Source organism: Phyllostomus discolor, chromosome 8 (assembly GCF_004126475.2).
Source record: "Phyllostomus discolor isolate MPI-MPIP mPhyDis1 chromosome 8, mPhyDis1.pri.v3, whole genome shotgun sequence".
NCBI classification, from domain to species: Eukaryota; Metazoa; Chordata; class Mammalia; order Chiroptera; family Phyllostomidae; genus Phyllostomus; species Phyllostomus discolor.
This window is the reverse complement of record NC_040910.2, coordinates 92,406,219-92,432,133: the sequence shown is the minus strand read 5'-3', so window position 1 is coordinate 92,432,133 and position 25,915 is coordinate 92,406,219. Positions and strand designations below refer to the sequence as shown.

Here is a 25,915-nt window from a genome sequence, read left to right as displayed (position 1 = left end):
CAGGCCCCCCGCCTTGTGTGTTCTGCAACAGAAGGACAATAATCATATGCTCTCAAACATAAATGTAACAATACAACTGTCAGTACATGTAGTACATGATCCTGTGAACAGAGGTCCCTAAGAAGGAAAGTATTTGACCTCGTCAGAGAAGGTGCTTTGTGAGTGTAATAGCTGAAATCTAAAGGACATTAGCTAGACCAGGGGTTTTCAGTGGGGGTGTACTTGTCATGGGACATTTGGCAATGTCTGGGGACATTTCTGATTGTCCCAATAGGGACATACCACTGGCACCCAGTGAGTAAAGGATAGGGACGCAACTACCTATCTTAAAATGCACAGGAAAGTCCCCTACAACAAAAAAGTCTCTAGCTTAAAATGTTAATAGTGCCAAGGCTGAGAAATCCTGAACTGAGCAAAGAGAAAAACACAAGTCAGGACAGTGGTGGGAGACTCTAGCAGAGAAAACAACGGGGCTAGATCACTCAAGGCTTTCTAGACATGTTAAGGAGTTTTGGCATTACTTAAGAATAAAGGGGAAAGAGTAAAGGGTTTCAAGAAGAGGAGCTGGGGGGTGAGGACAGTGGTGGCAACTTGCTCTGGTGAAGATTTTTCAAGAGTTACTAACTGCAGTATGATGAACAGATCGGAAGGGAATGAAACTAAGTGTGGGTGGATGACACAGGTGGCTAACTAGTCTAACTTTTTAGAAACTCCACAACCTGGGGAAACAAAAGGTGGTGGTGGCGAGGATGTAAAAATGGCCAAGAAACTTCCTCCTATGAATGTGCCATACAGGAAAAGGAGGAAGGCAGGGTGGAGGGTGCTGAGTGCAGTCACTCCTACACCGTGGGTTTATGGGGTTGAGAGCGACGGATACCGGTTATGCCCTCAAGAATTCTCTCCAAGTGGGACAGCAATCTCTAAGAAGTGCCCCCTTTGTATTTAAAACTAAGGGAGGACAAGAGTATTCCTTCTTTCTCTTGAAATGCAACATATGTTTACTTACTATTTTATTTGTAAGGATTCAAGCAACAAAAACTGGAGCAATTAAATTTTAATGTACAAGCTATAACCCACATTTATAATCAGAAGCTTAGGAAGTGATAAAACCAATGACTGGCTCCACTGAGTATATTCTCAAGAATGTGTTTTTCCTCAATTATTACATTAAAAACTAAATAGGAAATATTAAATATTACTTTATTACAAAACATATGCAGAAAAGAGAAAATATTATATAATGTATAGTTTAAAGAATAATTAAATACTCATGAACTCACCTCTTAGTGGCAATTTTTTAAAATAGCAAAATTTTTCATAAATGTTTTGTTTCATAAATGGATTTTAATATATAAATTTATATTAAAACTACATAAAGGACACTCAAGGTAACACTTTTCCACCACTGTTAGTAATATCATTAAATGAAAGAAAGCCTCTCTCCTGTAAACACTGAGTAACGATTCATATGTTTAAAAGTTTCATTTAATATCTGACAGTATTCACATTCCAGGTGAAAGTTAATTTGATCAAACAAAATGAGACCTTTCTTTTTTTATTGTTTTATCAAAGTCAACTCCACAAATCTGTAACATTATCATTGAAAAAATAGGTTAAAACTGGTCTTACCTCTAGACACATAAAAATAAAAGCTTTGGATAGAAGCCTTTTAAAATGACCTGATTTTTCTCTAGTGACTGACATATTTTGGCAATATTATATTATCATGTCTTATATAATGAAGTGTTAATATCTTATGCAGGTTTGTAGTTAAATGTAACCGTGTATCTGGCTAAAAGACACAGCACTGTACTGAAGCACTACAAGACAGCACTAAAGCATTACAAGACATCTTTATATGAACAGAATTTCTTATTTCTTTGGAGCAGCAATAGTCTCAAACTCCAAAGTTTCTGATAAATCAAGAATTGTATGGCTTGATACATGTCTGCTTTAAAATGAAACAAGGATAATCTCAGCTTCATCCTTTCCAGCTGCAGTTCAAGAAAGTCTTCTTCAATTTAACTAATAACAGGGCAAAAGATATTTCCTCAAGAAATGAAGAGCTATCACGATTCTATCCCAATTAAGTCCTTCATACATTTCCTCCCATCCAAACAGTGATATGAATATTAGTCCTTAAAGAATTACTCACCCAATGAAAGCCACCATCTGTTCCACTATGTGTTTGCTGAATGTTATTATAACAAAGATTTTCTGCAAAGAAAACACCAGTTTTAATAGGAAAATAATTATTTAATATTAATGAAATATTAAATATTTCTCATCAAAAAGATAATATAAATCCACACTTTTGATAAATCTAAAAAAGTGAGATGCTGCCTCTAATTGCAATTCAAAAAAATTCTTTATAAAATAACAAGAAACATGATTTGCTACCTACTTTGTATTTTAAAAATGTTTTTCCTTAAGCACAGCTCTAGTCTTATTAGGATACATGACCAAGTCTGACAGGAAAATATGAGTCATGAAACCAAGACTGAGTGGACATTCCACACGCTTTATGTATCTCAGAATGGTGAACACAGCTGAAGTCACGGATTCCCATAGAGCCCCCCACCACTGAAATTAAAGCTGATCAGACTGATGACAGGAGTCTAGGCTAAACCCAACCCAGAGCATCCTGAAGACTGTACATCCTTAATGGGAAGTTCTTGTTGAAGGAAGAAGTACCATGAACGTTCCATTCTGAGATCCTGAATGAGCTGAGATGTTCAGGGTTAGGGTACAAACACAGGCATCAACAGATTACTGAGGATCTTTATCAGACCTAAGTCGTTTTCAATTTGGTGTTAGTGAGATAGGCTCATTAATTAAAGATGTTGATACCTTGCCTTACCCACAAGATGCCGTTAAGGGCCAATAGCTAATAAATATTCTCAACTCAATTTGATAAATGTTACAAAAAGTATTTACTATGGATAATAAAAGGCACTATTAAGAGTTTTCAGGGATAATACAAAAATGAGAATACTTCTTCAATGGCCTGAAGGTATTTACAAGTTTTCTACACACCATAAAAAAATGGCAAGTACTGTGTGTGTACATATACAACTGTGTATGCCATTAGTGGTGAAAGCAATGTGATGTAGAAGTTAAGAGAAAGGAAAGGTTACATAAGTACAATTAATCAGACTAAAGAACGTGATATTCAAGTTTAACTTTAAAGGCACTGAAAGATGAAGGCATAGGTAAACACAGCTCGCCTCCTTGCACAATCACATCAAAATTACAACTAAACTAGAACAACCATAACTTAGAACCATCAGAAATCAAGTTGAAGGGAAGTTAGAAAACTACAGAATTAAGGAAACTACATCCATCTAGACTGGTAGGAAGGGCAGAGATGTGGAACGGGCTGGTCCCTCGCCCACATGTGCTGGATGAAAATTTGGGAGGGATATCTTGGGAGTGAGAAGTCCCAGCCCTATACCAGCCCCCCCCCCTCCCCCCAGGGTTTCAGTGCCAGGAAGGTTAAGTCCCCATGACTTCTGGCTACAAAAACCAGCGCGTATTGAGTGGGTAAAAAAAACTTGGAGTCCCAAGCAGTTCCTCTTCAAGAACCAACATACAGACTTACTCAGAATCACGCCTTGAAATGTCTGGCACCAGGGCAAGAGCTGGAGGACGCAGCCTTCTCCCAGACAGAAAAGCAGGCTTTTCTGAACCCTCCCTGCACACAGCCATAGAGCTGGCAAGCTGGTGCCATATCTGAGACTCTGTCAACCTGGCTAATACTGTTTGCCCTGCCCTGGAGATCCCCTGAGGCTCTGTCCCATTCAACTTACCTGCCCACCCAAACCATTAACAGGGACTTTTCCATTTGAATGGGTGGTCTTGGTTCATGCTTCACAACTTCCTAAATCCTCTCAAATAAGCAACAGCTGGCCTCAGTGAGCTCCCAGCCCCTGTACCTCTTGCCAAGAGGCCCCAGGCCTGGCACTAGCAGCAGCCAGCCTAGGTCCACAGCTTGGCTTCATCTGGGAATCTCCAAGGCCAGCACAAGTGGCAGCCATATGCACATTGCTTTATAGCTCATGCAGGGTGGCCCTGGGCAAAACACGGGGATGGGAGGGGAGGATGATAAACTTGGCCTGTACCACCCAGGAAACCCCAGGGCCAGTGCACCCAGCAGACAGCTACAGACCATGTTGGAGCACCACCACCCTGCCCCTGCACAGAGGATCCTCCATGGAGGGTGAAAGTTTGTGGTCAGTGGCACAGCCAGTCCACAGCTGACAGGCCTGGATAAGTCCCTCCCATTGATCTGCCAACAGCAATCAAGGCCCAACTATAAGAGGAGGGTGTACTCAGCCACATGAAGGGCATACCTCGAGTACCCAGCTTAGGTGATAGCAGATGATGTGCCACTGAACCTTACAGGATATCTACTACATTAGGCCACACTACCAAGACAGGGAGTCATAGAAGCTCTACCTAATACACAGAGACAAACACAGGGAAGCTGCCCAAATGAGAAGACAAGGAAACATGGCCCAAATGAAAGAACAGATCAAAACTCCAGAAAAAGAACTAAACCAAATGGAGAAAACTGATATCAGAGGGAGAGTTCAAAATACTGGTTACAAAAGATGCTCAAGGAACTTAGTAAGGACTTCCACAAAATAAAAAAGACCCAGTCAGCCATGGCTGGTGTGGCTCAGTGGACTGCGTGCAGGCCTACAAACCAAAGGGTCACAGGTTCAATTCCCAGTCAGGACACATGCCTGGGTTGCAGGCCAGGTCCCCACTGGGGGATGCATGAGAGACAACCACACATTGATGTTTCTCTCCCTCTCTTTCTCCCTTTTCCTCTCTCTAAAAATAAAAATTTTAAAGAAAACCACATTAAAATACTTAAAACAAACAAACAAGCAAACAAACAAAAAAAGACCCAGTCAGAAACAAAGGACACACTAATTGAAATAAGGAACAATTTACAGAGAAACTATAGTAAAGTGAATGAAGTCGAGAATCAAATCAGTGACTTGGAACATAAGGAAGTAAAAAACAACCAGTTAGAAAAACAAGAAGGAAAAAGAATCCAAAAAAACAAGGATAGTGAAAGCAGCCTCTGGGACAAATTCAAGAGGTCTGAGTGGGGGATTCTACCAAGAGAAAGGCAGAGACTATAGACCAGCCCACTTCGCCATGTGCAAAGAGGAAAAGTGGGGAAGGCGAGAGTAGGAAGAGAAAAAGATATGGGTGTAGGGGACTAATGGGGGCAGAATGAACAAAGGACCTATCTGTAAAAGAGTGTCCTTCAATGGTAAGAAGATTCACAGACAGATTCATTTATTAAATGTTCACGGAGTGCCTACTAGGCAGTAGAATAATTCAGTGAGTCAAGAGACAAAAGTCTCTGTCCTCATGGAGTTTATATTCCTGTATATGTGTGTCTGGTGGTGGGTGGGAAGGGAGAGAGGCAATAAACAAATACACATGATAAGTAATTGTATGGCACATGAAGTACTACCCATAAACACACTGACTTCTCACCTTCTTCATCATTGTTTCTAAGTGTCCTTCTACAGGCAGAGGACTTCATCTCGTGGGAGGGGAAATCCTGATTTAACATTATTAGGTGGGCTGATCTGACATTTTTATGGGAGGTTTACCAAATAACAAAATATGAAAATAAAAACAAAAATAACAATATTTATCCAGGAAAATTGTCCAGTTTAAGGTGAGGAATAAAAAGAGAACCAGAAGAGACAGGTTTACTCTTAGATTACAGAAAAATCTGTGTGTGGTGTCTCCTTTGTTTTCAGAAACAGTTACAATGTTTATATTACTCACTAATACTGCTTACCCAAGGAATGAGAAATGTTTGTAGCCCTGAGGTCCAGCTGGATGTACATCAAGTGACATGCCTTGAGAAAGCACGTCTCTCTGATACAACGGAACAAAGAGAGCAAACATATCCCACATTCTCAGTCTAGTGAAGGAACTCAGATTCTTCCCTTCCAGAAACATAGATGGATTTTAACTTTGTTTTTTTTTTTCTTCTACATAGGAACAGGGAATGAGCTTTAAAGTTTAAGTTTGAATCCTGGGCCTTAGGCATATATTTTATCTTTTCTAACAACTCAGTTCCCTCATCTGTGAAATAGGGAAAATAACCACTTCATAGGACTGATCTGAGAAAACCAATGCCAACTGCCTGGCATAGGCCCTGATAAATAGCAGGCATCAAATAATCCAATTTTCTTAACCATATAAATAATGTATAGTTAAGAAGACAATTTAAAACACTGGAAAAAACACTGTACTTGAGGCCAAAAGACTAGGGTTCAAATTCCAGTTGCTATTCACACTTAAGTACCTATTACTTATTAACCTCTGGAAGTTTAATATTTACAAAATGGGAGTAATACTTTCTCTGTCCCAGGATTACGATTAAATCAGATGACATAACATTAGGTGCTTTAAAGTATGAAGTACTACACATATATTAAAAAAGCATTATTGTAACTCTAAAAAACCTGAGAATATTTAAAAAATATACTATTTCTTAAAAGATTTTTATTTATTTATTTTTAGAGAGAGGGGAAAGGAGGGAGAAAGAAAGGGAGAGAAACATCAATGTGTGGTTGTCTCTCACACCACCCCTACTAGCGGGGACCTGGCCCACAACCCTGGCATGTGCCCTGACTGGTAATCAATCCGGTGATCCTTTGGTTCGCAGGCCAGTACTCAATTCACTGAGCCACACCGTCAGCGAAAAAATATACTATTGTTCATTATTCTGCAAGGAAAGGTTTGTTAAGTTGCATACTCTATCACTAGAGTACTTTTGGCATAATAAGTTTTGCTATAATTTATCGAAGAGTACTACCTACAGAAGGATGTGTAAGTTTCTGGATTCCGACAGAAGTTGCTGTTATAAAGGGAATTAAAGAAATCTGTTGTTACTTTCAAAGACCTCCCAAAAGCTAAATGATAGCTTCTTTCTTTCTCCAGCAAGAACTAAAAAGATTACAGAGAATATTACCTTCAGATACATTGTAAAATGATATATTACTCACTACAATATTTTATTATTTGAAAAACCCTGATATGGTATTTAAATATTTACCAAAGAAACTAGCATTCCAATATTAAATAACTCATGCTCATTGCAAAATATACTTAGTGGGAGAAAAATATATTCCTTGATGGAGGAAAAGCATGTCCCTGAAGTGCTGAGTGACTCTCATGAAGGAGAGTGTAGGACACGTTCAATAAACTCATCTCACACGTCACAGGCTAGTGTTTGAAACTGGGCAGATAGAAGCAGCTGAAAATTTTGTTTCATTCTTCTCTTCTAAAAACCAGAGGTAGAAAGATGTTAAGAAGAAATCTGGGAGTTTGGCCTGGTTTTAGTTATTAAGGGACCATACCAGGGCGTAGGCATTACTCACTGTTCTTGCCTTTCCTTTGGTGAATGCCTCTCTTTGCTGCAAACCTCATTGATTAAGAAATTCTTTCCAGGTTAATTTTATTTTATTCTGGTGACATGTGCCCTTAGAAGGAGATAATTCATATCATAGTCCTAGAAGCACATATCCATTTCCCCTCATTTAAGTTTTTTTTTTTTAGTCTCTTTTCTTTCCTTTAGTCATATAGTATATATCAAAGATTTTTGTTAAAAATGGCTTTGAAGACTAGCATATTTTCACTTCTCTAACCACAACCCACATCTTTTTGCCTCTTCAGAGACCCCTTTCTTCCCCATTCTCTCCGACACTAGCATCTGCCTGGTTTTCTGTAAAGGACACTGGTATCTTGAGAGGAAGTGCTCTATACTCAGTGTGTGAAAGAAAAGCTGAAATAGTGAAAGGCAACATTCTCTCAGATCATGGCCAGTAAAGGTGCATTTTTGGGGACTACATATGTGAAAATGATGTATGTTTGGTGAAAGTCCTGGATGAAGAGTTTTACAAGGCAAAAAGTGAAATAAAGAAAGAAAGAGACAAAGAATGAAGGTAGAAAAGAAGGAAAGGAAACAAGGAGAAAAATAATAAGGGAGCACAATTTTCTAAGGGAACACAATTTTCCAATAGGGACAGGGAAAACCTGCCAAAAATCCACTAACTTCTAAATGGCATGGTTAAAAACCTAAGCAAGCTACCAACCAAAAGAGGCAGAACCGAAATTTTAACAATTCAGCTTGCAATGGGCAAGGGAAACAGATTTTGGTGCCTTTTAATGGATCATTATCATTATGCAGGAGATAAGACAATATACTTACCTGAATATGCATTTTAATTATTGCTTTTCCAATCAAGGTCGCACCAAAGAAAGTCCAAAAAGGTACAAGAAAGTGTCCACATGTTATTCCAGCCAGGTCAAATAGAGGATTTGGAATCTGCAAAAATAAATAAATAATGGAACTTCCACATATAATCCAAAGAACAGTTTAATTTTACACCCTATAAGTAAATTTTTACTCAAACTACAAAGAGAGGTATGGTTCCTTGATCATACTAGGCTGTTCAGAAGTTTAGACAAGTATTCATGTGTCTACAAATTTGGTCTCATATTCATCTTAGGCTGTTGTTCAATCTACTCAAAGCAAACCAACTGTCCTTTTGCTTGCATTACTTATGGCTAATGTACCACAGTATATTTTTTCTATCCAATTCACATTAGAATTGGATAAAGCTAATGGATCCAAGGAATGTAATACTATTCAGTGGACACTTAGCTATTTGGTAGCTATTTTCTTTTTTTAAAAGATTTTATTTATTCATTTTTAGAAAGAGGAGAAGAAAAGGAGAAAGGGAAAGAAATATCAACGTGTGGTTGCCTCTCACATGCCCCATACTGGGGGCCTGGCCCACAACCCAGGCATGTGCCTTGACTGGGAATTGAACTGGCAACCCTTTGGTTCACAGCCCATGCTCAATCCACTGAGCTACACCAGTCAGGGCTTGGTAGCTATTTTCTAAGGTGAGGTATAAATAACAAAAAGTCTTAAAATTATTTCAGAAGTTACCAGGGTTTGGAAATCTTTAGCCTGAAATAGAATATTATCTATATAGCTCAAACATCCTTATAAATTCATAAATACATTTATGGGTAGGTATGTTTTCACTTTTCAACATAAAAAATAATTCATTATTTGTATTTTATTTTATGAGAGCCCAAGGCTGTGGGGTTGTATGATACATTTTAGAAAGAAAATAAAGTGTGGAAATACAAGAGCACTGATTCAGATGTTTTGAATATTTAGTCCCAGACAAAGAGTGATTCACAACAAATACCTTTTCCAAACATTTCCATATTTCAAGGCTGCTCAAAGACAACGTCATATAAAAATGCAAAGAAACCACAAACTGTTTTTGAGTGCTTCATCCATTTCCCCCATCAAAGTACTCTGTCCTTGTGGCTGTTGACCAAGCCATTTATCAGTCAATTAATTTATGTAATTTCATTTTTGAACTTTCAAAGAAAAGCCTAGTTATTTAAAAATTATTTGTCACATACACCTTTTTAAAAATGGCCACACTAAAGTAGAACTCAAGTATTCTCCTATTAGTAACACTTGGATTCAACAACTCAGTTTTTTTTTCCCCATCTAAATTCAAAGGCTTTATAAAATTCCATCTGTCTTACAACCATGTAATAACAGCATCATTTCACAGCCTTACAACTGTCTTTCTTACATATTTTCATGTGACCTTACAACTCTGAAAATTACAATTTTTATCAGGCTCCACCTCACACAAGAGTGTGAACACCCAATCATCATGCTTATGAACTACAAAAGGACCCACACAAATAATCTTAATCTTCACACAGGCCTTTGTAATGCACGTCTTATCGCTCCATTTTCAAAATTAAAAACCTGCTCAAAGTAAGCGGACTGTGGTGACATAGCTTGCTCGAGTCAACACTGGCTTAAGAACCTAAGCCTGACTCCAAAGCCAATTCTTTCCACTACAGCACACTACAACACGCCTGTAAGTGCTCGAATAGTTAAGATCAACATTGTGATAAAGGCACATGTATATTTTAGAATATCTCTAGGATGCTGATATCAGGTAAGAAGTTTTGGCACCCAATGATCTCCTTTTTGGCCATTTGCTTTTTGCTAAGGGGTGGGAAGGGGGTATTCAAAGATGTATTAATGTTCTAGTATGTAATGGAGAAAATAGCTGTGTTAGTAGAAAAGAATTTTGTGAATTTTACTTATAATGGCAGCTTTTGTCATATGAACTAGGTACACCTAGTTATTCTGGCCAAATCCACCAGTGAACTACCCACAATTGTGTACAAGCAACCAAAGAAAACTTCGATCAAAATGCTCCATTTCAAATGTAATTGTTTCCATTATATTAGAAAATGACCAGGATAAACACTAACTCATCAAAGAATATCAATTTCACACATCTGCAATTTGAGACATTAACTAAACTAAAAATTTTTTTCAACTACAGTTTATATTCAGTTTTATTTTATATTAGCTTCAGGTGTACACTAGAGTGAAAACATTAAGTTTTTGACATACAGGCTTCTTAGTTCGCTCTAACCCACAGGTGGTGAACACAAGGCCCGTGGAGCGAATCCAGCCCTCCACCTTGTTTTATCCGGCCCAGCACCTCATTTCTACCCAGAGGCAGCGCTGAGCTTCTTGTCTCTAGTTAAGGAATAGTTAGTTACATTTACACAGTCCTAAAATTACATTCAGCTCTTTGAAGGCAACCACGAGGCTGATGTGGCCCCCAGTGAAAAGGAGTTTGACACCCCTGCATGATGCCCTTCACTTTGCCACTGATGTTCCAATTATCTAACTAGGTGTTAATGTCACTTAAGATAGGTTTTATACAAATTCTTCTTTGTAACTAATGCTTGAAACTTTGGAAGAAGAAGACTACTTATCTATAACTCTGGAAAGAATGAAGTCATTGTTATTTGATTAAAGGCACTTCATTATAAATTCTTCATGGGAAGGATGAATTTTTTCTCTTTTGTTCTTATTGAATTAAGCCATTTAAGCCTCAAGTCATCATGCCATGATGAAATACTTAAAAGTTTAACAAATGAAATATGAACTTGTCCAACAGAAAACACTCATTTGATGAGTAAGATGAATGAATAATAAAATTACATATCCATTAAAATTGATAGCATTGTTGTTCATTCAGGCATGTACCTTTAAAAACTAAAATTAGATCAAAATATAAATCTACCATTTATTGGAACTTCTCACTTTTAATACAATTTACTTACTGAAGCACAGGCCAAAATTCCAAAAAATCCAACCTTCTGTACTAGGTTCTGAACTGCCAGCTTAGCCCGCGAGGCAAAGTCCTATATAAAAAAAGGATATCGAAACATTAATGAAAAGTATAAGGAAGAAGGAAAGATGACTGTTTATAGAGTTTATAATATTAAATGTCTCACAATCTAAAAGCACTGATTCATTTAACAAGTAAGATGAATTATTTTTAAAAATTACGGGTTGGCCTGGAAAACATGCAAATAAAATCTCTGACAGAACATTAATTATATTCTTAATGATAAACTTGTACCAGATTTCAAGAATAAGCTCAGACACTGCTAGGGTCCTTGATTTTTTAGGATCCCCTCTGGATTATCTAGGGATAAACAAAATGCTATAAGCTAACCACGAACCAACTCATTCTTTTGGAAATACTGGCCTACCACATCTTCCCTTCTAACAACTTGCCAGACTCATTCCCTGATTAATACCAGGGTAAGCAATCACAGGATTTTTCAAGACGGCCAATGAAGACACCTGTGCTGATCACTAGTCAGAAGATGGAAAAAACAGTTATGTGGTAATAGCTAACCATTCATTATACTCAAAAGCAAAATAACATCTTATATTTGCACAGCTTGTGCTAGTTTATATAAAGTGTTTTCATAAATATTTTACTTAAGACTTTAAATAATGCTAGGGTATAGATAGAGCAGATTCTTCAGAGTCTGAAATCAGTGCTCTTTTTATTTCCCTGTTGCCACTTCTTTTTTTTTTTTTTTTTTTTTTTTTTAAAGATTTTATTTATTTATTTTTAGAGAGGGAAGGGACGGAGGGAGAGAGAGAGAGAGAGAGAAACATCAATGTGCGGTTGCTGGGGGTCATGGCCTGCAACCCAGGAATGTACCCTGGCTGGGAATCGAACCTGGGACACTTTGGTTCCCAGCCCACGCTCAATCCACTGAGCTACGCCAGCCAGGGCCCTGTTGCCACTTCTGATGCTGAAACATGCATTTGGCTGGCTAGCTTATTTCCACAATTCTCCTCTTTCAGCATGTCAGTGCTACAATTATATATATGTATCTATTTTTCTTAAAAGTACCAATCTGAAATTTGACAATTCTTTTATTTTGAAATGGCATATACTTCAATCAAAATGAAAAATACTAGCTACTGTGTAAATGTCTTTTTAAAAAGTGTTCACATCATAGAATCTCTTTCTCTCTCTTTAGTTCAGTAGTACTCTAACAGCCAACAATCCTATAGAAAGGTCAGGATATTTAAAAAAAAGAAAAAGAAAAAAAGGAAAAAAAAAAAAAGAGAGAAGGTACCTTCATAGAATAAGAACAGGATTTAAAGCATTTCTCTAAGCCACAATGGAAGTAGTGTATTCCTACTTAAAACAAGCAAACAAAACCTTTAACAAATAATAGGTGGAATAACCCTGAAAGTTACCACAACATTACAAGTATTAAAAATAATAATACCTTCCCCCTACTTACTTGTTGAGGGTGGTGAAAAAGTCAAAGGAATTAAACCAATAAGGTTTTTAAAATGTATTTTAAAAGAAATTAATAGTCAATGCAAACACTTTGAAGTTTAAGTGTATAGGCTCTCAAAGTGAATTATTAACTAAATTCTATAATGTAATTTTGTAGTTTTACAATTTATTTCCAAAGAGAGAATTTTTCTTTTGGGAATTAGCCTTATTTTTTCAGTAAGTCCTTGTATCAGGTTTAATATTGTTGAACAGCTGAACTACTGCAGTATAGGCCACTTTCCATTTCATCCAGATTTCTAGCTGACAATTTAATGTTTCCCCTTAAGTTAACAACTATGCATTAAGGGTGAAATATTGATTTTACTGATTTAAAAACTGTTTAAGAATATACAACAAAATTCAGTTTTCCAAAGTTACATAAAAATAAATTACACTCCTATTTATTTTGAATAATGTACACAATCCAAATTACTAAATTTGTAATTTACTTGAAGCACTACATAAAAACTGATGAGCCATAATGAAAAGATGTTCTAAGATTTTAAAATGTTAAACAATATATTTAGATTATGAACTAGTTTTAAAATTTTTATTAATATAGCCTAAGAGTTAAAGATATAAATTCAGGAAAATGTCTTCTTTTTTAAAAAATTGTTGTTCAAGTACAGTTGTGTCCACTACTCCCCTGCCTCACCCTTCCCCACCCCCGACCCTCAAAAAACGCCCTCTTTTATAGTCTTAGTATCTTCAGAGCAAACCCACTCCAATAAGAAACAACACAGTACTCAACTTCTAAAAAAATTAAAAATAAGAAAAAAACTACACAAATTTTATGTTAAAGACAACATTCTTTTAAAATGTGTTTTCCAAGTCAGACATATGTGGAAGCATTTTTCTATCACAGGATTTATGTACTCCTCAATATATAAAATTATAGAAAATTAGATTGTTACAGAAAGTAGTATAAACAAAATCAACAGTATTTAGAATGTTTGGTGTTCTGGTTTTTTTTTTTTTTAAATATTTCAAGTACAGTTGACATAAAATATTATAGGTATTCTGTTCCTCTTTATCTTAATTTCATTTCAAGGCTTTAGAATCTTACATTTATTTAAACTAGGTGACTATGTTAGTGACATCATTTTAAACTGATGGTATTTTTCTACTAGAGATTGACATATATACAAACTTAAATTGGAAAATAGGTATAATTATACCAATGAGTTTATACAAAAAATTTAAATTAAACATTATGCAGGTCACCTAATATCCAAAATAATAAAAATGTTTAAACCTATAAAAGGTCAAGGAATCATGTTTTTAAAAACACCCTGAAAGTAAGGAGACATTTTATCCCTTTGGGGCAGAATTTCTTTACTCAACAGAAATCAGACAAGAACAAAGGAAAATAGACTCCTTGTCCTTTCAGATGCCTGGGTGCCCATCATTAATTATTCTTAACTGGTCTTCAAGAATTTGTATTTGAGGGAAAAGCATTACTCTATCCAAGTAAGTAAAGTAAAATACCTTTCTTAACCTTATTTTTTAAATTATCTTTTAGCTGGCATATATTACAAGGAAAACAAGTTAAGTGCCTTTTAATGGGGAGTTTTTACTTTTTAAAAAGTCTGAAAGTCATGTACTGAAAATGGATTTCATAAATCTTATTATGTGTTTAACACACACGCACACAGTGACCATGCTACTTTCGGTTCCTGTAATTCATTTTCCAGGTCTTTCACAATATTCTTAGAATTGAAACTACATTTATGCATTCAACCACCCATGAACATTTGTTTAAATTAAACTAATATAAAGTCTGTACAATTGTTTCATTACAAGACACCAAAAGTAGCAGAATATGCAGCTTGAGGGAGTAATTTCTTGATGTTTTTTCCTTGTCAGTGTAATTAAACTCAGGGAATCACTGTGTTTGTATTACACCAAATCTAAAATAATTTGCCATAGTAAAAGAATTCATGGTTAGATTTCATACACACAATCATATTCTGTCTTTATTTTAAACTTATTTTACTTTAAAGTATATATTCAAAACTTACTGATATGGCTTTAGAGGCTTTAATAAAGCTTTTAATAAAGAAGCTTTTAATAAAGCTTTCAATAAAGAACCTTTATTAATACAATTTTATTGAAACATTCTTCTTTTATTGTGTAAAATATTTTTCATGTAGTGGTACTTTCTGTGCTTGCTGCTCTGCAGTTTTAAAACTTTTTTTTTGTAAATAAGATAGTACTTTCTCATTATTTGAATAATTTGACAGCTCTTTCTTATGTTGATTTTAAAGTAACATTCTGGGCATTTAAATATTTATATTTCCACCTGCTCTGAAATAGAGAGAACTGTACTATGGGTATACTATTTGACAACAAACCGAAATAAGCACACACATACACCCCTAAAATCAGCAAAAACTCCTATTTTAGTAAAATTTAAAAAACCATTTCAAACAAAGTTTGCTGTTCTGTTTAGGCCATCAAATAAAATAAATAAGTCAAGAAAAAGTATTCACCAATAATAAACAACAATATTTTAAAGAGAAAGTTTAACAAATTAGTATGTTAGATATTCAGTATTCAAATAAAATATAAAAGAAAATTAGTATTTCATTTTAAATGTTTTGGTGTATTTGTGGGAACAAAGTAGTAAGTCGAATCTGATTACTTCCTCAGTTGTTACTCTTCATTTAAAAAAAATCTGTACAACTAAAACCAAATTCCTTTTAATAGTTTCATTTCTCTGGATTCGCATTTCACAACATTTACCTATTTCACAATTTAAGTGCCTGAAAGTTTCATTCTCTAGCTCTACCTAAATAAATAGCATGCATTTACAATTAGTTATCACATACCACTTTCCACTTTTTAAAAATAAATAAAAATACAAGTAAATAAAATCTTTCTTGCTTCCACTAATAGTGATCATGTGTATAACCAATCATGTTTCTGAAACTAAGAATGAGAGACATTAGGCATATGACTACAAGAAGGCAGATGAAGAAAACCTAAGTGATATCCTTATCACTGAGATTTCAAGGAATAGTAATAATAATAATAATAATAATAATAAACCACACAAAGCCTTTAAGTATGAATATTCTACACTACTTTTGCTTTGCATTTCTTTTTCCTAAGAAATACTATATATTATGATTAAAGGAGAAGAGAAACTGTATTGCTAATTATAATTGGCTTGTAAAATATCAATCTTTGAATCTAAAGATGTCAACTTGGAGCTAAATATATGAAATAACATTTATCTTCAAATGGCCACAGTAATCTATTTCATTTTCATAAGTGACCACATGAAATTTCAAGATCTCTTTAAGGGTGACAGAAAATCCCTGTCAATGTTAAATGAATGCAATGTCACTGGAGATAAATATCTTGTTGGTTACTAGCTCATGTTAGCTGGAGTTGACCCATTACTATCAATGTAGTGGTAACTGCTCAGCAATTGCTAAATTTTCTGTCTTCTTAACCCGTTATATGTGAAAACTGATGAAATGCTCTTCTTGGGGTTGGTATTAACAGTTACTTCACAGCCAATATTAAAAACCACAGAGCAGCTATTGCAATAATTCCTTGTGTAAAGGGAAATTTATGTTAAAATACATATTTGTGAAGTTTTCTACCATCTAAAATAATTTGTTAGTATGTCCTAGTCAATTATGTTACATCAAGCAAGTAAAACTCTATTAACCAGAAATGGAGGTAAATAGTAAGAATGACTTAATGTAATAAGCTGTTTTAGCATTGTGAACAATCACTCTGAAATATTAACTTGTTATTAAGATCCCAATAACCATGTAGTGATTTTCGATGATGAAATCATATTCCACACAGTAAGTAACACAATTACAGGGTACAATTACTTCTCATCTTCATGGAAAGTGCAATGAAACATAACTCATAAGCTTTAAATATTTCTCATCTTAGACTAAAATATGTCTTAATTACAATTTTCTACCCATTATCAGTGCTGTTGATGAGCTATTTTGATATAAAAAATATAGTCTTGGCTGGTGTGGCTCAGTGGATTGTCAGCCTGTGAACCAAAGGGTCGCTGGTTCAATTCCCAGTCTAGGGCACATGCCTGGGTTGCAGGCCAGGTCCCCAGTAGGCGGTGCATGAGGGGCAACCCACACATTGAGTTTCCTTCCATCTCTTCCTCCTACCCTTCCCCTCTGTCTAAAAATAAATAAAATCTTTTTAAAAACAGAGAACATTAATTCATTCAATTCAAAGTGAACAAAATACTTTTACTGTTGACTTCCTCAATGATATAATTTACTTAACTGCTATGTTTTAATATTGCATATTTGAATGCTCTCCTTTAAATTAAGGATGTTTTCAAAAGAGCCACGAACCACCAATTCTGTTTTTGAATTATAATGGAATCAAACACACTGATGAGGTGATTATTAGGAAATAAACTCTAGGATAACAAGAAAAAGTAGGGACATTAACTTGATAAGATAAAAGTACTTGTTAAAATTTTAAAATTTAGTACCAATAGGATGCTGGATTACAAAATGCACAAACATTTACCAGAATGTAGTAATCAGGACAGGGTTGTGCAACTTTGGAAATGAAATGCTTGGGTTTTTAAAATAATATCACTTTCTTTAAAAAATATTTTATGTATTATTTTTAGAGAGAGGGGAAGGGAGGGAGAAAGAAAGGGAGAGAAACACTGATCAGCTGCCTCTTGCACACCCCCAACTGGGGACCTGGCCTGCAACCCAGACATGTGCCTGACTGGGAATCAAACTGGTGACTTTTTGGCTTGCAGGCTGATAATCTATTGAGCCACACCAGCCAGGGCAAAAAAAGAAATGTTTTAATATCCAATGTATGACTTTTATATTATTAAACCAGAGATAATCACTGGAATTTAAATAAATTAAAAATTAGGGACAATTCTATAATAGTGTAAGTAGTATACATCACATAAACACATTTCCAAAAAGGCAAAAGGATTTTATTCTGAAAAGTAACTTGGAGATTTAGAAGTTTTAAAGAGATATTACAGAGTTCTGAATCAAGATGGTGGCATAGGAGGATTAAGAACTCACTTCTTCCTAGGAACAAACGAATCCACAGCTGCACATTGAACAATTACCCCTGAAAGAAACCCGGAAACTAGCTGAGTGACGCCTAGTATGATGTCCTGGCTGCCGGTGGGTACCACCCAGGGGACATACCCTTGGTAACGTGGTTCTGGTGGCCAGTGGGGCTTGTGTTCATGGGGTCAAGGATGGCAACAGACAGACAAATAGGTCTTAGCTGGCTTTCCCCCCAGAGCTCAGTGCAAAGGGAACAAATAGAAATGCCCGTATTCCTGTTTTCCCCTGAAATGGGTATATTTGTATTTTTTTAATTTGCTGCCTGAGTGTCCATCTTCCAATCAGACTACCTAGGCGCTGAGTAAGCTATGCCCCTTTGAGACACTGACAGGTCTCGCACACCCTCAACTATTGGGAGACACTAAGAACAAAGACAGCAGACTACAGACAATCACAAAGGATTGAGAGACAACCAAGAACTAGGGTAGGTTTGAAGGCTAAGAGGTTTGTCTCCTAAAGGGAGTGGCCTTCTGAAGTCCACTCCCTTTAGTGTGGGAGAGCTGGCTGTTTCATCTAATGTAAGGAAACCAACACAGAGAGTACATCACAGAAATTAAAGAAACAAAGGAATATGTTCCAAAGGGGGAAAGAAAACACACCAAGATAGAGCCTCAGAAAAAGAGGCTTTATATGAAATAACATTTATCTTCAAATGGCCACAGTAATCTGTTTCATTTTCTTAAGTGACCACATGACCACATGAAATTTCAAGATCTCTTTAAAGGTGACAGAAAATCCCTGTCCAAAGATTTACTTTAGAGTTCAAAACAATGGTCATAAATGTGTTCACTGAGGTCAAGAGAACAGAGCATGAACAACGTAAGAATTTCAACAGCGACAGAAAATGTAAGGAAGTCCCACACAGGAGTCACAGAGGTGAAGACTGCAACAACAGACCTGGAAAACTCAACACAGGGGTTCAGCAGTAGATGAGATAGAGCAGAATAAAGAATCAGCAAACATGAAGAAAGGTTAGTAAAAATCCTCCCATTAGAGGAGCAAAAAAAAAAAAAAGAAAACGAGTGAAGACAGCTTAAGAGGCTTATGGGACAACAACAAGGGAACACATATTTACATTATAGGAATGCCAGAAAAAAGGAGAGTGGGGAGGAAAAGTCATTTGCAGAAATAATGGCCAAGAAGAGACATTCAGGAATCCCAAAATTCCAAAAACGATGAATCTAAAGAGACTCACAGCAGGCCACATTACAATTAAATTGTTAAAAGTTAAAGACAAGAGAGAATCTTACAGGCAGCTAGAGAAAAACAGTACGTTATGATGCTAAATACAAGGGGCCATGCGTGAGATGACAGGTGAATTTTTCAACAGAATTACTGAAGGCCAGGAGGGAGGGGCAGAAATATATTCAAAGTACTGAAAGAAAATAACTGCCAACCAAAAATACTCTAGCAAAGTTGTGCTTCTGAACCAAAGGAGGAACAGTTTCCCGGAGGAGTAAAATCTGAAGGGGTTTAGCCCCACTAGATCAGCCTTAAGAGAAATGTTTAAGCTGAAACAAAAGGGCACTAACTAGTAATAGGAAAACATGTGACAGTACAAACCTCATTGCTAAAGATAAATACATAGTTAAATTCTGAATAAGCTAATGTTGTGAAGGTGGTAGGCTAATCATTTATAAAGCTAGTATGAAGTGTAAAAGACAAAAGACTTAAAAATAATTATAACTACAATAACTTGTTAATGGGTACACAAGATAAGAAGATATATACTGTGAGATCAAAAATCATAAAAATGTAGAGCTTTCGAATGTATCTGAATATAAATTGCTATAAATTTAAAAGAGACTGTTATAAAGATAAGATATATGGAATGTTGGGGAAAAAACCCCAAAGAAATAGTGGCAAGGAAATGGAGGTGGTGGAGAAGTGAAATGGGCAAAGGTGGTCAAAAGGCACAAACTTCCAGTTAAAGACAAACAAGAGTTGGCAGTATAACGTACAGTATATTGACAACAGTTAACAATACTGTATTGTATATTTGAAAGTTGCTAAGAGAGTAGATCTTAAGAGTTCTCACAGTAAAACAAAATTATAACTGTGGTGATGGACATTAAAACTTATGGTAATCATTTTGCAATACATATGTTTATCAAATCATTATGCTGCATATCTAAAACTGATAAAATGTTATATGTCAATTGCATCTTAATTTTAAAAATTAGTCGTTAAAACTCAAGGAACTAATGGAACTGGTTCACAGGTGTGGCAAAAATCAAGAGTTTAAATAACAAATATGAGATATGTGTGTACTCTAAAGTGTAATGAGCAGCTGTCTTGTCTTCTTCATATCCCAGCGAGCACATTAACTTTTTAGAGAGTGAAAGATAATGACTGTAAAAGAGTACTGGGTTCTCTGGAGTGCCTATAGACTGTCAGCTGATTTCTCAAAAGAAACCTTACAGGCAAGAAGGGGCTGGAAATAAGTTTTCAATGTCATAGAAGGCAGGCACCTAGATTCAAGATTACTCTACCCAGCAAAGCTATCATTTAGCTATCGTTTAGAATGGAAGGGCAGATAAAGTACTTTCCATATAAGGTAAAGCTAAAGGAGTTCATCATCACCAAGCCATGATTATATGAAATGTTAAAGGGACTTACCTAAGAACAAGAAGATCAAAACTATGAACATTAAAATGGCAACAAATTTACAACTATCAGCAATTGAATGTGAAAAAACAAATGAGGCAAACAACTAGAACAGGAACAGAATTGTAGATATGCAGATCACTTGGAGGGTTATCGGCTGGGAGGAGGAAGACTGAGAATGGGGGAAAATGTATGGGGAATAAGAAGCATAAATGGTAGGAACAAAACAAGGGGAGGTTAAGAATAGTATAGGAAATGTGAAGCCAAAGAACTTATATGCACGACCCATGGACATGAACTTAGTGGGGGACTACTGGAGGGAATGAAGGTACTGGGTGGAAGGGGCAAAGAGGGAAAAATTGGGACAATTGGAATAGTATAATCAATAAAATATACTAAAAAAAATAAATGTTGGAGAAGATGTGGAGAAAAAGGAGCCCTTGTACACCACTGACTGAAATGTAAATGGACGCAGCCAGTGTGACAAACAATATGGAAGTGCCTCAAAAAATTAATACATCTGCCATATGATCCCACAATTCTTCTTTTGGGCACTTATCCAAAGAATATGAAAACACTCATTTGAAAAGATATATGTACCCCTATGTTTACTGGAATACTCCTTAAAAAAGCAAAGATATGAAAATAACAAAAGTGTCCAATGATGGATAAAGAATAAAGAAGATGCGTCCGTACACATGATGGAACGCTCCTCAGCCACAAAGAGATGCAATACTGCCACTGTGACAATGGGGGCGGATCCTGAGGTAGGAATACGCTATGTGAAACAACGCAGAAGAAAAAGGACAAAAACTGTGATTTCACTCATGTGGAATATAAAATGAAAAAGTAACAAGTGAACAAACAAAACAAACAAAAACAAATTCATAGATATAGACAAAAGACTGCAGTTACTGGAGGGGAAAGGAATAGGGGAGGACAAAACGGGTCAAGTGGTTTAAATATATGGTGATGGACGAAACCTAGACCTTCGCTGGTGAGCATGCTATAGTGTATAGTGGTATCAAATTATAGTGTTGTACACTTGAAAGTTACATAATGTTTTGTTTGTTTTTTTTTTTAAAGATTTTGTTTATTTATTTTTAGAGAGGGAAGGAAGGGAGAGAGAGAGAGAGAGAGAGAGGTATGAATGTGCGGTTGCTGGGGTTCTGGCCTGCAACCCAGGAATGTACCCTGTCTGGGAATCGAACCTGGGACACTTTGGTTCCCAGCCCGCGCTCAATCCACTGAGCTACGCCAGCCAGGGCAAAAGTTACATAATGTTATTAGCCAATGTTACCTCAAAAGAACATAAAATAAAGACCATCTTCTTCCCTTCAAAAAAGGGAAAAGGTTATATAAAAAAATATAATATAAAATCAGATCTTACATCAGTCAAAATCAATAAGGCATATTTAAAAATAAGCACAAGTGCAGAAGGTCTTGTATAGTCCCTAAAACACCAGAAACATTTGTTTTGGTAGCTAACTAAATTTAGTAAGTACTAAAAAAAAAAAAAAAAAAGATCCACCTAGAAATCTAGAAAAAAACTTCAGATTTTGTTCCTCTTAATATTCCTATGTTTCTATTACTTAGTGCAGTTTTATTAGCCTGCATATGTGAAAATTTAGCTTACAAATAGCATGTTTGTTAATAAGTAGTACAAAAATATGATCTCAATCTATGTGAAAGGATACTGTTTCATGAAACAGTTGTTTTCAGTTACACGTCATGGACTCTGCATTGTTAAGTATAATCAATGTATTCTGTATTATGAGGTACAGTAAAAAAAAACCAACAAAAACAAACAATGATACCAACCTAACCTCCTCCACATCAAACCTTTTAAAAATTATATGATAATGGTCAGTAAGATTTTCCACATCACAATATACATAAGGAACACATAATCTGTAAACAACACACATTTCAGACAGTTGTGCTCAAAGCATGAGGCTATCAGCTATATCTGGGTCAAAATCAGGATTAAATGGATGTCTGATACATGTGTTGTATACACTGATGTATTTGTTATCCAATTTACTCTTGGGGGAGGGCTGTAAAAATATTCTTTTAACCGAGATACAACAAATACACAGTAAGGTATACAAATCTAAAATATACATCATGATGACATTTTACAATGAACACACCCATGTTAACTACCACCAAGACCCAGATATAGAACATTACCAGAACTCCAGAAACCCCACTGGTGGCACTCCTAGTAATTACTCCTTCCCCCAAAATAAACACTATCATTGACGTGCATTACCACAGATGTAGCTTGCCTATTTTTGAACTTTACATAAGTGGAACTAAATGTAGGTCCTCTTTTATGTCTAGCTTCTGTAGCTCTGCATTCTGTCCATGTGATTCATCTATGCTTACTGCATGTAGCAATTATGAATTTTTGCTGTTGCTGTATAGTACTCCATTATATGAATATACCACAATTTATCTACTCTACTGAACAGTCTCATCCTGGTCTTTTGGCACATCTTTCTGCTGGGCATAAATTTTCACATGGACTTGCTATATCATAGGGTATCTGTATGTTTAACTTTAGTAGATAGTGCAAACATTTTTCAAAAGTGATTGTAACACAGATTACCCTTAATATTGCTTCCATGTTGCAAAGAGATAATAATTTTCAAATGAAAAAAAAAAATCTAATGGAATTTCCTTTGCTACTGATGGTTTTCATGAGTTTGTGGTAATCAGCAGCTTTGATAACTCAAACATATAAAGATTAAGAAAATTCAAACATGCAAACAAGAGGAAAAGTTTTAAGTATTTTAAATGCCAAGTTATAAAAAAGAACACTTATATGATTTTTGTTCACAGAATTTTAGAAGACACAATTAGAATCTTTTCCAAAACCCAGAATTCTTATTTAAAAGCTATTAAATTCAACCAAATAAAGCTGGTAACTACTGTATGTAAGGTAATAAAAATACAAAGATGAGGTCACAGTGGCCCAATCATTCATTCAACAAAGGACTATCAAGTGTTTATTACATGCCAAGTACTATCGAAGGAGCAGGGGAGACAATACGGAATCAAACTGGTAACAGCCTGGACCTGCATGCAGAGGAGAAAAACTACAGAATGGGGGGGCAGGGAAGATATACTTTTAAAATAGGATGGTCAGAGGAGGCCTGACAGAAAAGGGGACATTTGATTAAAATTCTAAAGGAGACTAGGGAATAAGCCAGGCTAAGAATCCGGTGAAAGAGAGTTCCAGCAAGTTTTTTCCCTTGAGAGATAAATACATAATCTGGTGTGCGTCTGTGTGCGCATGCGCGGGGGCTGACCGGGGGGGGGGGGGGGGGGGGGCGCGTTGCGACTGGCAAAGAGAAGGGGAAAGAGATGATGAATAACTCAGGAAACCTACAACGCAAGGGAGAGCATGAAAAACAAAGAAAGATGAGAAGTGCTTCCAGAAACAACACAAACACCAATTCTAACAGAGTTCTTGTGACATCAAAATGATGGAGCACGGATTACGCTGCCTTCAAGCTTCTCTGAGCCAGTTTCTTCATTTTTCCTACAAGATCGTGATAATCTTATCAGTACAATAAATAAGAGACAAAACTGATTATGGGACAATAGCGTTTAGAGTGAAGTTATATTACTTACTGTTAAAAGATGAAAAGGCTGAGAGCCAATAAAATAACATATCTTGTCAGAATTCTTAGGCATTATGATGAGCTCAGTTCTAGTGTAATCCCACAAATCAGGGAATAAGAGGTTTTTTGTTTCAACAATTTTTTAAATCTTCACCTGATTTGAAAGACAGAGGGAGAGAGATCGATCGGTTGCCTCCCATACACGCCCCAACCAGCACTGAGCCTGCAATCTACATATGTCCCCTGACCCAGAATCAAACCCTCAACCTTTTGGTGTACAGAACGATACTCCAATCAACTGAGCTCCCCGGTCAGGGCTTGTTTTTCATATCAAAAAGAGAAAAGCAACATGCTAATATCGAGCAATGAAGTGAGCTATAAAGCAGGAAGGAGGGAAGGATGGATATGCATTAAGAATTGCAAATTTATCAAATCTGCCTTGCAGTGCCACCAATCAGTTTACTTAAACCCTCCCTCACAAGAGGGTAGGATGGATGAGATTACCACTCCCATATGCCAGTTCTTTATTTAAACATTTTATTTTTCAATTACAGTTGACATTCAATATTATTTTGTATTAGTTTCAGGTGCATAGCATAGGGGTCAGATAATCACATACTTTACAAAATGTTCCTGAATTGTGAAATTTTAGTTATTTATATCAGTAATGGTAATCTTACTATTAATCTTAAAACTTATAAATAATCTTTAAATATAAAATATCTCTTGGGCCCTGGCTGGTGTGGCTCAGTGGATTGAGTGCTGGCCGAGCGAGAACCAGGGTGGGTCGCTGGTTTGGTTCCCAGTCAGGGCACATGCCTGGGTTGCAGGCCAGGTCCCTGGTGGGAGCATGCGAGAGGCAACCACACACTGATGTTTCTCTCCCTCTTTCTCCCTTCCTTCCTGCTCTCTAAAAATAAATGAATAAAATCTTTTAAAAAAATCTCTTGAGTATTCTAGAAGGAAAGAAGATACAGAAGAAGTAAGGTTTCAGGAGGTTTTCTCAGGTCTGACCACCAGTATGTATTAACATTTTCAGATTAAAAAAAAATAGAGAAGTATTTCTGGAAGTTCAGATCAGCATACGTTGCTTTCTTCCTCCTTTACATAGTTCAGTCAAATTAAAGCCATTGTGCAGTTGGTTGGAGTGTTGACCCAATATGTCAAGGTTGCGGGTTTGATTCCCAGTCAGGGCACATACAAGAACCAACTGATGAAGGCATAAATAACTGGACCAGCAAATCTCTCTCTAAAAATCAATAAAAAAATAAAATTAAAGTCCAAGTTACCACCATTAAAGTTGGCAAGTAAACTTTGGCAAGTTGGCAAGTAAAGTTGGAAGTGTGCTGCTTCCTTTTCCTCTGTGTCTCTCTCGCTTTTGAAAAGAAACCCAGTGGTAATTCCTGGGCAAGCGGGCACCCACTCCCACCAGTGCCAGCCTAGCCTCTACTTGGAGAGCAGAATGGACTTGGTAGCCCACGAAGAACAACAGTGCTCTAGGCACTCAGGGAAAATGTCTGAGTATGCAAGATTTATTTGAAATGACACATACAAGTAATGAAATTCTCTTTTTTTCTCTTTCTTTTTCCTTTTTGAAGCCAATTATCTCATGTGATATCCTCATGTCTCACCAGAAAGGGTATTTAGCAAATCCCAGCTGATGCTGGAACGGGGGAAATCACCTCATTTTTAGCACACTGGTTGTATTTTGGTTACAAGCAAGTCATGAATAATATTTATTTTCAGATGCAGACTGGAATCTAAAAAAACAAAAAGCACATGACAATTTGCTACGTTG

General features: G+C 36.2%; 1 protein-coding gene and 1 pseudogene across 3 annotated transcripts in view; both read right to left on the bottom strand.

The window, feature by feature from the left end:
- Window positions 1-25,915, bottom strand: part of VMP1 (vacuole membrane protein 1) — a 111,702-nt gene that overhangs the window by 20,261 nt on the left and 65,526 nt on the right. For all 3 annotated transcript variants that reach the window (XM_028519539.2, XM_036033588.1, XM_036033589.1), the window contains exons 8-10: window positions 11,239-11,319; window positions 8,255-8,371; window positions 2,156-2,217 (exon numbers count right to left, since the gene is read on the bottom strand). In XM_028519539.2, the coding sequence (XP_028375340.1) occupies window positions 2,156-2,217; window positions 8,255-8,371; window positions 11,239-11,319 (260 nt within the window). The remainder of the gene's footprint in view (window positions 1-2,155; window positions 2,218-8,254; window positions 8,372-11,238; window positions 11,320-25,915) is intronic.
- Window positions 9,702-9,778, bottom strand: LOC114504446 (annotated as a pseudogene).